Source organism: Solenopsis invicta, chromosome 3 (assembly GCF_016802725.1).
Source record: "Solenopsis invicta isolate M01_SB chromosome 3, UNIL_Sinv_3.0, whole genome shotgun sequence".
NCBI classification, from domain to species: Eukaryota; Metazoa; Arthropoda; class Insecta; order Hymenoptera; family Formicidae; genus Solenopsis; species Solenopsis invicta.
Window position 1 is genome coordinate 29,694,013 of NC_052666.1, and position 14,771 is coordinate 29,708,783.

At 30.7% G+C, this 14,771-nt stretch overlaps 1 protein-coding gene across 2 annotated transcripts; it reads right to left on the reverse strand.

The window, feature by feature from the left end:
- Window positions 1-195: 195 nt before the first annotated feature.
- Window positions 196-14,584, reverse strand: LOC105199451 (myotubularin-related protein 3). 2 transcript variants are annotated; one of them, XM_011166590.3, is made up of 16 exons: window positions 14,454-14,584; window positions 13,936-14,350; window positions 12,660-12,976; window positions 12,318-12,504; window positions 11,479-11,657; window positions 11,201-11,396; window positions 9,289-9,479; window positions 9,017-9,212; window positions 8,225-8,410; window positions 7,298-7,462; window positions 6,784-7,034; window positions 6,304-6,537; window positions 5,937-6,219; window positions 4,837-4,938; window positions 4,560-4,747; window positions 196-2,456 (listed from the first exon to the last, which is right to left on the reverse strand). In XM_011166590.3, exons 3-16 carry the CDS (start codon window positions 12,965-12,967, stop codon window positions 2,132-2,134), a joined length of 2,991 nt encoding a protein of 996 aa, XP_011164892.1. In that variant the 5' UTR covers window positions 12,968-12,976; window positions 13,936-14,350; window positions 14,454-14,584; the 3' UTR covers window positions 196-2,131. The 2 variants fall into 2 exon arrangements, with proteins under 2 accessions (XP_011164892.1, XP_039303349.1); XM_039447415.1 differs by having other exon boundaries at window positions 13,936-14,531.
- Between the last annotated feature and the right edge of the window lie 187 nt (window positions 14,585-14,771).

The window sequence follows — 14,771 nt, forward strand, 5'->3', positions numbered from 1 at the left end:
TAAAACAATAATTACTTTCATATTAAAAAAAAATTGAATAAAATGAATGTGTAAAACATGTTTCTAAATTGTCAAAGAAAAAATCTATTATATATATGTACATATATACATATGTATAGTTTTAGAAAAACAGAGAAACAATTTTAAGTTCAAAATTATAATTCTAAATTTCTCCAATAATATAAAAACTAATTTTGCCCATTTATTTTATTCAATCTTTTCAAATATAATGTACATAATATATATGAAGCCTACATATACTTACATATTGCATATACATTAAATAAACATAAAATTAAATCAATATTGAACAATAGTCCTGAATGTTAGTCCTGAAATGCAATTTCCGCAAGACCTTCAGGTATTAATTCAAGGAACATTAGATGTTTCTGCAATACTTTTTCAATGTTAAATCTTTATTTTGAAGTGTGATTTATTTTGCATTGTTGTAATTCAGTGTTTCTGAAATATTTATTCAACGTGTGTACAACGTCTGATTGTAAGCCAAAGGATATACTTTCTATAGAATCTTTTTTTAATTATACTATCGAAAAGGAATTCTTCTTGAGTTTATTTCGAATAAATTGCGTTAATTCATACAGAATTTTAAAAAAGAAACTTTTTCAAGTTTAAAAGGATTGGGTCTGAGATTGCTTTCTCATTTTCAGGTTTTTCATTCTACAATAAAACTTTTTAAGAATTAGTACGTGTCGCCTATATATTATGTCATTTACGAAATAAAGTAGTATGAGCATTTTACAACTTTGAATGAAAATGGAATTCTTAATGGTGTTAGTGAAATACCAACAGTTTAGGACACATATAAACAAAAAGATCTTTTAGATTTCTAAAAGATATCTTATGTTTTGAGGTGTCTTGCATTTTTTTGAAAAGTTGCGAAATACAGTCTTCAGTGATTTAAAAAATATCTTATGTGATGAATATCATAAAAATCTCTGTTAACATGTCTTTTAGACATCTTTTTTAAAAATATTTCTTGAAGTTATTTAAAATATTTTTTAAGTATCCACCTTAATATTTTCTGATGATCGTCAATAACAATGGAGAATACTTTAAAATATCATTTTGTTATACCAGAAATAATGAAAAGAAAAAGTTCTACTTCATTTCGTAAATGACCTAATATTTATTTGCAAAATATTTATGATTAAAAGAAAAAAGATCGAGTCAAAATGAACCAATTCTATGGTGTACAGAGATGTAGAGTGCATGATATTTCAAGGAAGAAGAAGGGTTAAAACAATCAATGGAGCAAATATATGTAACACACTCGGTGCAAAAACCAATTCCTTAACTAAATATAACATTTACAAGAAACTAATACAACATAATAAATGTCTTTTTTCATACAAATAGATTCAATATTAACAAAAAAAGGGTCGATATAAGGTAAAATACAGGTACTATGTGTATAGTGTGTGTGTGTGTGTGTGTGTGTGTGTGTGTGTGTGTGTGTGTGTGTGTGTGTGTGTGTGTGCGGGCGCGCGCGCACCTCTGTGTGTGAATCTGATCAATACCAGACGCTTGTGATGAGATAATGACATTTAATATCCCAATTCTCATACATACTCGACGTTTCAATATAAGAAATACGATTTCGTTCGTTTCGCTCGACCCAAATTGCTTTAGTTAGCAAACAATCGCTCGCTTCGTGATCAATTGACAATTAATTAGCACTTCGCCTTCATAGTATAGTTGTCTACAAAGTTAGAGATGTCGATCACAGCCTATCCGAGACTTTTTGCCACTCATCATCCTCTCGTCATATTAAGCACAGAGAAACCTAGGTAAACTCGGAGGATTCCCTCTCTATTTCCTGTTAAAGAAATAGATCCTTAGTTTCTGGGAATCTTAGTCTCGAGTAACTCTACAAGATTGTATTATATCTTGTATACTGATTCTCTGTCGTCTTTGCTCCGTACCAACTATACACTTGTTCGTACAAATTATTAATCTAACAATAAATATATTAGATTGCTTAGAACCTACACGCATTAGTCCGAATGCCATATGTATGCGATATAAATTATGAATACGACAAGTGCGTTATACGCGATTTTATCGGGTTATTTTTCCTTCGCTCGAGTCTGCCCACAAATTCTTCTTTTCTTTAGTTCACTGTTGCCGCTGCGACAGATGGTTGGGATTTTTGATGCGTTGCCTGTAGCAGATTGTCGCAGCAAGAGTCCTTTGTCGTAGTGGGCGGCAACTTCCTCGACCTTTGACATGTCAGTGGTTGTTGCGACTCGAAAGAATCCGTCTCGTTCTCCGTTTTGACATTCTGATATCGGGCGTTGCACTGGCAGGAGTTCGTATGATGACCTCGCAGCCGTGCGTAACAGTCAATACACACTCTCACGGGATTATAGAGCTGCTCGCTAGGCAACGGTGTAGAGTTTTCGGAGCAGTCAGCGCAAAAAATTTTGCCGCAACATCTGTAATAATAAGACTTACAAAAATAAAACTGTACAAAAATAAGATTTACAGTGTTAAATAAAAAATAAAGAAAAAATAATTATTTCTCTTTTATAATAGAGGAAAGTTAATATCAACATAAGTCTTTTAAAGTGACATCCATCTATTTCTTGGAAACTAAACATTGCACTATTTAAATACTGATGAAAACATAATCTGTTTAGATTTAGATTAAAGAAGTAAAAACTCACAACTATTTATACATTTCTGACTTTTTTCTATTTAAAAATCTGTCAAAAAACAATTCTTCAAAAACAAAGGTAAAATTTGTACAATTTTTTTTGCAAATTGCATAGTTTAAATAATAGCAAGTAAATTATTGATAATATTAGATTGTTTGAAGCTTCCTAAATCTGTTGTTTAATGATTTTTTCGTCCCCTAAGAAATTTCTGAATTTCTTACATATTTCCTCTTTTTTTTCAATGCAAAAATAAAAAAAAGGAAAGATGAATCATGCGAGAAGCAGTTCTGAAATATAGAAAAAGAACAAGTTTAATATTTTTCTCTTTCTTATTTTTTTTAATAGTGTGATTTTAAAATTACCATATAGCATATACTTGTCTGTATGCTGTATACACAACAATAAATACGTTATTTATGTACATTTGACAAATAACTTTACATATTTAATTTATAATAAATTATTTTTTTAAATAAACTATTTCTAATTTTTTTTTAAAGTAATAGTTAATTTTATTTTGTAAAAATTCATTTTATTTTAAATTAAACTATTTATAATAAATTATTTTTTAATCTTTAAACTGCTTTTATTTTGTAATGTTCAACATTTTTAATTTAAACATTTGTTTAACTTCTTAAGAATCGACATATTTCTGGATGATTTTTACAGTTTTAGACTTAGAATTTTGTTAACTATGGAAATGCAAGAGTCAACGCGATAAATAGTGCACGAACAATAAATAAAGCATGTAGTAATTTAAATAGAAATGCTTCTATACATCGTTATTAACAAACACACGTATAAATAAATTTTAAACGAGTACCGGACGCATTTAGACTACGATGTATAAAAGAATTTCGATTTAAATTACCGTACGCTTTATTTATTGTTTGCGCACTAATTACCGCATTGACTCATACATTCCTAATTTTTTGATTATTTTTTAAATCTTGTTGAGTCTTTTTTAAATGTATCTTTTTGTTAATTATGTCATTAATTTACGGAAAAAATGACATTCAAGACCGATATATCGACTTCCAGTCCGGAAAGTTATAAAAACTTTTTCGTATTTGAACTTTATATTATATAGAATAGTTATTCTAGAATAACTATTTAACAATATTTACAATAAAAAAATTTTATAAAAGCATACCGAGATTTACTTAAATTGTCAAAAGTGGATATATTGGCTTCCGGTTAACTACAAGTTAACGTATTGTACATATATAAATGCATTTTACCTAGTTTATTAATTTACTTCATAATTAACTTCTTCACTACGAGGTCGCGTCTGCATTCTATCAATACTGCCTACTACGTTAGTTTTTCTTTCTTCCATTGTCATTGATTTTTTCCTAAACTCGCGAGTCACACGAGAATATATGTAAATGTACATGGGTGCCATATTTATTGTTAAATTGATTGTTGATATTTATCGATTATTGGCATCATCAAAAAAAGGATCAAAGGAATAATTTTGTCAGAAACAGAATTTGAACAAAAAAAAAAAAAAAAAAAAAAAAAAAAAATGTTTTCGAGTACCAATAAGATTCTATGAAAATCCACAAAAGATAAAAAAAAATTGCTTGACAATTCCACGTTTTCTCATGGTTTTTCTGTAAATGCCCTGATTATTAAATTGTCTTTTTTTCATCACTGAAAGATATATATTATACATGATAAAAAGAAGACGATTATTATTAGAATATTTATTAGCTTTATTAATAAGAGAAATTATCACAAAGAGTGACATCACCCAGAGTGAGAGGAGAAAAAATCAGAAAAATTTTTTAGAAGAAACAACAGATTTTTCGCCTGGCAAAATATTCGAATGTTATTCGCAAATGTAGCGTCTACTATTTTGTAATGCAAAATGCATACCTGCAATGATGCTTACGTCTACCAAGCCAAAACTCTGTGTTACATCCCATACACCGAGTCACGGCATGATCGGGAACCCATAAGGTAGGCGCAGAACAACCTGATTCTTCCACAGCTTCCCAAGACATGTCCGACGGTAGTGATTCCCCATGTTCACCAGCGCTACCCACTGAATCAGGTAATGAGCCCTACAAATCACATACATTGTTTTGTATCATTACATTTTGTATCGCCATATATATGTATAAAAATAAAATAAACTACAAACTGAACTTACGATATCATCAATACGATCGGTATCTGCGTTATGATTGCAAACTTGCTTGATTAGTGCCAATCTTGTCGTGTGTAATTCCTTTCTCAAGGCTTCTTCCTTGAGCTAAAAAAACAATTAAAAAGTCAAATAATTATAATTCATTAAAAGATTTCGTATAAGATTTAGTATATAGAAATAAAAGAGGGCTTATGGAACAGCGAGGGGGATTATAGGATACTACAAAATCTTCTCTAATTTGTACTGCATTTTGATAGCGGCAATCAAAACTAATTCTTTACAATTGGCTTAGATGTTAAACTTGTGCGCAGTATTTTAACATATTCAGACATATCCTTCCTATAAGAGCGTTATATTTTTATATTGAATAATATTCTTGAAATATTAATAAAAATGGTTATATGCCGACAGATGTTCACTGACCTTTCAATAACCTTAACAACATATGTCAGGATCACTAAAATCAATAAGGTCGCTGTTATACAATTTTACTTGTATATGTATAATAAGTATAATAAAATAAGTATATATAATATTAAAAAACGGAATATAAGTTTCATTATTTGTAATAAAATCTAAATTTTTGATGAATCCATAAATTTTTGTTTATATAGATGAAATGTAAAACAGTTTATATTATATACAGGCAATGTAGATTATCAAGAGACACGGTAATGATTTGTTTATATTTTACGCGTAGATAATTAATCCTGATGTCAATGCTGCGCTAATGTCGTTCATGAAGATTACTATCGCACTATTGATTCCTTGAACAAAGTTCTTGACACTTACGTTTACAACATAACAAAACTCTCCAAATAAATCAGCTATCCCCAGTCTTATTTTGTAACCCCAACCTTTTTTCTCGCTCAGTTTTTTATAATTCTGTTCACACTGTTGTGAACTGAAGAATTTATATCTATAATAGACATTTATTGCTAATATATTTTAATTATAAGTAGTTATATTGTATGAATATTGACTCAGCATTTATTTCTAAAAAACAAAGTGGTATTCCATAATCCCCTCTTTTCTTCTGTCGCCAAATACTTTTAAGGAATATGTCGGAAGTATGAAGCACTAGTAACTAATCTTCTAAATACCTTATGCTCTACGATAATTTGTTGTACTCGCATTTGAACGTCACAACATATGACAGGAAGACCATCGACATCATCCAGCCAGTCAGGATTATCTAGCATAATATCCTGATGGGTTGGAGAGGCTGGACATATGCTACTGGGAGTTCTTGATATCAATGGGCCGCTGGTATCACTCACATCGCTACCCTCGTTGCGATTACATGATGAACAAACAACCTGTGCAGTAGTAGTACCGGTTTCGATCCATGGTGAAACAATATCGCGCGACGAATTTATTTGTAACCTATAAATTGTAATAAACTTTGCAAATGCTAAGTTTATTTGGACAGAAGGTTCGTTGTAAAGATACATGAAAATCTGCACTTACGCCTCTTTCTCATTATTCACCATTGGAACAGATTCGTTATTGGGTATCAATGTATCAGTGGAACTATCTACCGAGGGATTAGCGGGCGAATCGCTGGATATTTGATTAATATCTCGTTTTGTCCTGGTTTCAGTCTCTGATAAGTTTTCGTTCACGGTTTGACTCTTGATATCGTTTATATTCTTCGCGCTCTTTTGATCCATCTCAGTCTCAAGAGCTAAAGAATCAAATTTCCTGCAACAAAGATCAGAACTTAACAAAACAAAACAAAAAAAAATCAATGTAAATGATATTCTAATATGACCAGAAAGTATCAACACAATTAAATAATAAAGAAATTGGGTTTTTCTCACAATTTTATTTTTCCAAAAAATTAAGAATAGTATGTTATTATCACAATCTTTTTTTCAGTGTTTTGTTACGGTTTTTCTTCTCAATTTAATTATTCTAAAAAATTAAGAACACTAGTTGATCACATACTTCTCCATAGAAATACTCGGATCACTACGTCTTCGGTGCAGAAAAGCCGCATGATCGGGAGCGTGCATAAGATCGCCATATGATCTCGTTTTAGTCATTTGTCCTTGTGGTTCTTCGCTCTCGCCTCCTTCAATATCTATCATTGTCACTCTTTGCTTGTCATCTCTCATCCCGAGTGATGATTCCATGGAGCCTAAATATACTTCGGACCACAGAACAAGATCGCGTACATTACAACTTGGCCATAATACCTGAAGTAACATAAAAAATAGTATAATTAACATCACCATTATTAAAAAATTATTCTGTTATTATTAAGTCAAATAAAGTGAATTTTTTTAGCAAAAAGAGTTCTTATTAACATTAGATGCTTGTTAGCACTATTTATTATTAAATTGATTACACTGTTACACAAATTTAAATCATAATCCAGATAAAATAATTCTGAATTTTGAAGCATATATTTTTGGCTGTTCCACTTATTATGTAGAATTGTATTAATCGTGCAACATACTTGATTCTTTAACGGCGAATACAGATGATTTACAAATGCAGTCGAGTTGAGAAAACGCCAAACTGAAAACGTACGTTCGCGTATTCTCAATTGTAGCCTCTCCTGCCTGGTATTACACAGGAATGTACCAAACAATTGTGAGTACGTATGTTGGGCCAATTTCACCTGGAATACGAACATTAGCTCAGGAATAATTTCTTCAATAATACATACAGACACGTCCAAAATTATTAGATCTAATATATGTTCTATATCTTAACATTTATATGTAAATAAAATTGAAGTCTTAAGTAAAAATCATTACTTGCATTACTTGCAATATATCAATATTTAATTTCGTTACTGCCAATTTTATTATTTCTAGAATATATTTTAGCAAATTTTTTGCTAATTTTCTACAATATTTTGCTTAATTTTTTGTTTATTACAATTCTTTTAAATTGTATTCTCGGGATAACTTTTCTTTTTCAACAAATATATTCAAAAAATCAGGATTCTTGAATTTGAAAAATTTATCTTGCTCAAACCACAATTTGTCTACTTCGATCGTGTAACCAGAGTTGTCAGATTTGGAAATTTTACGGGATTTATTATCGCAAAGCATTTTTGGGAGAAAACAAATATTATAAATCTTTATATTTTTTTTCCCATAAAAATTCTTAATTTTTTTATTCTCTAAAAAAATTTCCTGTAATAACAAAACTCAAATTTAGAAAAAAATTTCTCAATATAATAATCTTGCATGACAAAACATTATTCATCTATTAGGAAAATTTATTTTTACATTAATTTTCAAAAAATTTCTTTATGGAACACAGCAGAGCTTCTCCCAATATCATCGCATGCGTATCATAGAATTTATTTAAAAATTCTTAATAAATTTGGACATGGCTGTATCTTCTCTCACATGAACATTTATATATTTACTAGGTACGCTGCTGACATTTGAAAACTACATTGAAATTGCAAGATTAACTGATGGACACAGTCGAGCCACTGAATAAATACTGGACAACGCTCATTAGGATCGTCGCAACCGATCGTTTGACCACATCGATCCGCAAATTTGTGACCAAAGTCTAACCATTCTCTCTCAACTAAAACTTGAAATCCCTAAAAAACACAAAAATATAAAATTTAGTATTATGAATAAATTTATTAAATTATATAACAACATCAATCCATTAGACACAGAATCTTGCAGCTATATTGCAGCAATATTTCGAAAATGTTATTAAAATAGATGATTTTAACTCTAGTTGCCCACACATGGGTACAAAGTATCCTATGTGATCTTTTACATTGCTATAAATTTTTTTATAATATAAAGACTAGGATTGAAAAAAAAATTAATTATCCAAAGTACTCATTTTTTTGCAAATTTTTGTCTTAATTGTAAGATTTATTTAAGAATAAAATATTTTTTATTCGAATCTCGTTTGTTTACTATCTTTTAGACTCTGAGATACCAATTTCACATATTATGAGCTAAAAAATATGCTTTCTGTTCAGAGATGTAGCGTGTCAAAGTACAGTGATGTTTATAGCACTGTAAATGCCAAAGTGAACGCAGCAAAAAAGTAACAATAATGTACTTATTACTTTTATAAAATAGCATTTCCAATTCTGTGTTGCAATATTGTAAAATATTTCTGCAATCTTTCTGTGCTGTCTGGAAAATCACTTAGAAATCAATTGCTCTTTAAAAATATTGCGTACTTCCATAGTACGGTAATATGGATCGAGTAGTATCTGGGCTAACGCGACAATTTGGGGAGTTCTGTCCCAGCCATCGCTACAATGCACCAATACTGGTCGACTGTCTCTCTCAATCGCGGATGCTACGGTGACCGCCGCTCGTAGTAAACCTGACATGTGTTGCAACCATCGTGTTCCTTCTAGTAAACTTAACCAGCTGTAAAGATAATTGAATAAAAAAATTAAAATAATTAAAAATTTTAAGAACAAAATAAATTTGATGATCGACTTACTTTGGTTGATCCGCGTCCGATGCACAAAGTTGTCGTACAGCATGAAAGCTTTTTCTTATTGAATGGATATTCGGCAAATTCATAAATTGTATGTCGCAGCTCGGGTAATACTCGGGACACTCGCAACCACCGCCGCGTGCCCGATTTGCTACGGCGGTTGTGTACGATCTGGCATCGACAATTAAAACTTTCTATAAAGCAGAAATTATTTTTATAAAACATGAGACATAATTATATACTTAGACTAGTGATGTTCAGGATTTGTATTTTTAGGGTTGAAATTAAAATGTGCATTGGTGTTCATGTCTATTGCCGTTCCTACTTTTTAATTTATTGCTGTTTTGGTAATCCTTAAGTTTTTGGGAAGATGGAATTGCTCACTTGGAGCAAGTAAAATTCATGTTTAGAAACAAAATATTGTCCGCAACATCCCTTTAATAAATCATTTAAAGTTTTTTCAATTGAATAGGATTTTTTTTACAACTATAGGTAATCTTTCATCTTTCGATTGGCTCTCCATTTTTATCATATTCCTTTATCAAGCGCTACGGCTACCGTTGTCCTTATCCACTCGTGTAAAAATAATGTCAGGATTGTCATTACAAAATCATTTAATAGAATTATATAGATATAATTTGCTTTTATCACATTTTTATAAATTTCTGGATATAAATGGAAATTGTAAAAATATGGAATTATTGCATTACAAATTTTAATTTAGTTATAAAATCGCAATGTTTAGAATTACTCTCAATATTTTTAATAAATTTTTAATAAATTTAATAAATATGGTGGTTTTCTTGTTTCTCTCTAATGATGGCTCTGTGTAGCAGTTCGAAAATTGTGATTTTTATTAATGCTTATTGGAAATTCAATACTCAAAATGTTTTTTAACGATATTTGTATTGTATTGTATACGTATCGATTGAAAATAATGCTCTTTTCACATCATCAATTATTGGTGATAAATATTGCCTCGGTGATCAAACTAATTAAGACACTCTTCCTGGATAGTTGGGGAATCCAAGTTCAAACTCTAGTTAAGGTATTTTTTACAATAATTTCTTTACAGTTTTTCGGGATTGGAGAAGGATAATAGAGATGCGTACAAACATAAAAAAAATAATTAAATTAATTAGCAATTTAATGTCGTGATATTACATTGAAAGTTCTTCTTAAAAATCTGTGTTTTAAGTCCGGAAAAACAATTTGGCAGTTTGAAAAATCTTGTAAATGTTTGTAAATTCAAATTGAAAAATGTTGAGTATTAAGAACTGATTTTAACCAGCATTTCTCGTTAATTTAATATTAAACTCTTCAACTATAGCTACACTTGTCACTTTTACCATAATAAATACATATCAATCGGTTATCTATTTTATTTGTTCGTTTTATGGCCTGTTTTTTACCCTCTTAATCATAGAAAAATTTTCAAAAATAATTTTAAAGAGGAAAGCTAGAGCTTTGGATCTGTCTTTTAATTTCATCTTTTAAAATTGGTGTTTTTTTTTTTAGTATTTGCTTTACTTTGAAGCGCAGTAACTTGATAAAATATAGAACAAAAATTAACAAAAAAGTATTTTTAATAAGAAAATTATTTTTAAAAAGTATAGGTTTTTGAAACGCTTCTTTAAACAAATTGATGCAATGATTTCTTATGACAATGTTCTTGAATAAAAACTTCTTATAAAATTTTTTAACTTTTTGGATTAAAAAATTCAAAGAAAAAGAAAAAAATATTACAATTTTATGCTTAAATTACGTAAAATTGTTTAGTTAAGTATGAAAAAATTATTTTCATACTTAACTTTTCGTGAAATGCGAAAAAATCTCGTACTGACTTTTGAGCTTAGTGTAGCTATAGTAAAGAAAAGAGCTGTAAAAATTTTAATTGAATTGAATAAAATCTTACTTTGGCAGGATTCGGCGTATCGTCGCCAGCGTCGGAATACGTAACAGGTGAATCCACCATCGTAGATTCTCCTTTATCATAGCTACACGCGTCCGCGAGTGCTTTCAGAAGATCTTCATCCTCAGAACTTCTCCAGCCAAGCCAACCAACTTCCGGTTGACTACTGCGAGCTATCACGGCGCCATTATTCACGTGCCTTAAGATAAGTAATTGCAATAAGATAGATGGGACATATTACAAATAATATTATAATATAAAATTAAAAGTAAAGACTATACCTCCAGACAATCGCTGGAATTCGTCTGGAACTGCGAAACTTGGCAACAAATTCGAGGGTTTCATCGGAAATGCAAGCGGGAACTAGAAGCTGTGGCGGATAGGATGGACACATCCGATAATCTTTATTTATTTGACTTATACGCCATGTACCATGCAAATTAAATTTCAATCGTTCGACCTAGGATATAATTTTATATAAGGTAAAAATTTTTCCAGACTTAGCTATAAATATTTAATATTTTCCAACTTAAAAACATAGAGAAAAGTCATGTGACTCTTCATTCTTATATTTTTTAAATACAGAAGCTAAAATTCTCAAAATAATAAATAATTAACAAAATAAGTAATAAAAACGTTATTAAATTCATTATTTAAAAAAATTAATTTTAATTCGTCATTAAAAAAATTTTTCATTGATATGTATTAAGATGGAAAAAGTTGAAAAAGAATTGTTTATAATGATTTAAATATACTAATAAACAAAGTTGCCACATTTTCAGTGTAATTATTTAAAGAGAATTGTACAATTCATGAACATATTATACTTTAAAGAACATAAAATTTCATTTTTCTTAATTCCAAAATGTTTCTTATAAACTTCACTTTTTCTGATATTAGTTTTTCAAGATTCTATTTTATTTACAATTAAATTATTTCTTTCCATAAAACTCGATGTTATTTTAAACAGTTGTTCAAAAATAATTATACAATCTAATAATTTATAAAAATTAATGAAAGAATACTTATATATTATTAATCACAAACTTATTCTCAAAATTTAAATTTTTATATTATGTGAAAATATATAATTGAAAGCCTCTTTAAGAAATACACTTACCTCTGAATTAAATGTGGTAATATAAGAACTATTATCTTTCCCAAGCCTGGGATAATCTTTACCTTCTTCTATAGACCAAGCATAGTACGCAAACGCAAATATATCTTCTATACTTTTTCGCGGATAGGTTACTTTATGTAATCGTTTAAACCATTCTAAACAGTGCTCATTTGTAGTAAATGCACAACTGAAAATATCAGTATTTTTAATCAGTACTTTTCTTACTTTTTTGATAAAGCTATAAAAGACTACATAAATTATATATAATGTTGTGAATAAATTCAAAAAATTGAAACTTGACATATTTACAGATACAAAAAAGCACCAATACATTATAAATACCTTAAAGAACGTGCATCTTTGCAACCAATGTGCAAATAAAATATTTCCTTGACCTCTAATTGCTCAATAAGACCTAAAGGTATGTTGTAACACGTTTGACTTAATTGTAGGTAAAGTCTATAATTTGAAAGTGCCAAAACACCATCTGTTGTCCGTCCCAATGCCACGACTGATTCCCCACTCAATGGTGTGAACGGAATCGTCAACGTTTCGTCCTCGCATTCGAAATGCGCATGCTTAGGAAATAACTCCGAAGCATGTAGATGACATATAGACTGCAAACTGGTTGGTTCCTCCGAACTCTCCATCTTTTCGTTCTATAATTAAAATATGTATTTCTGAAATTTAACTTGGCGATTAACACTTGCCATCATAATTTTTTATTTCTCATTAGCCATTGTGAAATCACTCCTGTGTTATCCTTCTATTAAAAAAAGAAAAAAAAACTGTAGCCTCAATATTTGGTAGCCTCTAGAATTTTCATCTCAAAATGATCTCAATAGTCTGCCATTAATAGATGTTATGTGAAGTCTAGGACACTTTGTATATTGTCAATAGTGTTAGTACTAAAAAAATCTATAGTTAAAATTACATATACTACAGATTTTATGTATACTACAGTAGTTATAATAAATTTCAGAATGCAATCAATGATTACTCCATTTTAAAATGTAAGATACAGCCTAATGAGTGTGTCACATGATTGTTTCTTTAATTTTTATGCTTGTTTCCTTTCTTTCTTATCGACGATTAAATGTATACTCGTTCATGAACATGCAATTTGGTATCATAAACCAAAAATCTAATTAACTAGATCTCCAATCTTAAATTTTTGCGACGAATAAAGCGAAACATCGTTAATCTTTTTAGTTAAACTTCTTGCGCAATTCATCTTTTCTTTTTAAGTTGAAGAGAAAAAATTAGAGAAATGATAAATTGTGCAAGAAATTCAAATAAAAAGAACAGATTTATCGTAAACACAACGTGACGTGATGCGATGCAACCTGGTGTAAACGCATCGTGATTGCACCGAATATGCCGTTTAATACCGCGTCTCGCGACGTCTGTCTGGCCCATTTGGTTTTCCATTCTTATCATTATGCAGCCAAGAATCCAAGAGGGCCAGCACTCGACATGTGTCAGCCTTGAGCAACACATACGGCATGTAATTATTTACGCGATTATTCGTTCTCTCTCTTTTTTTTACCTTGAGAAAGATGTTCAGGAAGCGTAATTACTTATGATAATGTCAAGTATAGACTTGCTCGTTACTCACTTCTGAATCGTGAGGTCCTTCTTGATTCCACACTGACAACACGTCGATTGTGTCTCCAAGGATATATATATATATATGTGTGTGTGTGTGTGTGTGTGTGTGTGTATGTGTATGTGTATGTGTATATATATTTCTTTTTCTTTTCACTTCACAGTTCGTTTACGCGAAATCCATGAACTACCGAACGCTGCAGGACGCCACGTACTAACAATGCTGCTCCGCAGCGATGCGGAGCATCATCTTCACGGGCACCTCCGCGGCAACGCTCAAACGCCAACAATGCAAACGTAAACGAGTGTGGAAGATAGGTTGAACGACAGCAAGCGCCTGGTGATGGTGACGACGGCGACGGCGATCAGTTCTCATTACGGCGGCTGGATTATGGCTGCAACATGCGCGCCCGTGCCGTCCCGTGCTATCGAAAGCCGAAATTCGTACGTTTCCGCAGCAAACACGTTACGTTAATGTATAATCCAGAAATAGTGTAGTATCGCGATAATGCGCAACGATATCAATACCTGCAAAGCTCAATCTTCGAGACCGAATCTTTGACGCTGAATTGCGATCGTACACACAAGTATAAAAGCTAAATGCTAAAAATGCGTTCGGAAATTGTACATGTGTATGAACATAGCAATAAAGCCCATTCTACATGAAATGCATAAATGAGCATGAGCATAAAGGTTGGTTATAATAGTCGTTACCATAAGAAATTCACCAATCATAGACGATTATTCTTCTATAAATCGATCATGATTGGCCAATTTCTTTCGTCTTGTGTTTATTGCTATTGTAGAACAGGCTTTAAAGCGGCGTTTACAATACAGTCGTTAAGA

Bases quoted from the DNA above. Each gene is read 5' to 3' on its own strand.
- LOC105199451 (XM_011166590.3), bottom strand. From the start codon at position 12,967: ATGGAGAGTTCGGAGGAACCAACCAGTTTGCAGTCTATATGTCATCTA. The intron at 11,397-11,478 runs GTATAGTCTTTA...ACTTATCTTAAG, and splicing joins ATTCCAGCGATTGTCTGGAG to GCACGTGAATAATGGCGCCG. The intron at 7,035-7,297 runs GTATGTTGCACG...ATGTTACTTCAG, and splicing joins ATTCGCCGTTAAAGAATCAA to GTATTATGGCCAAGTTGTAA.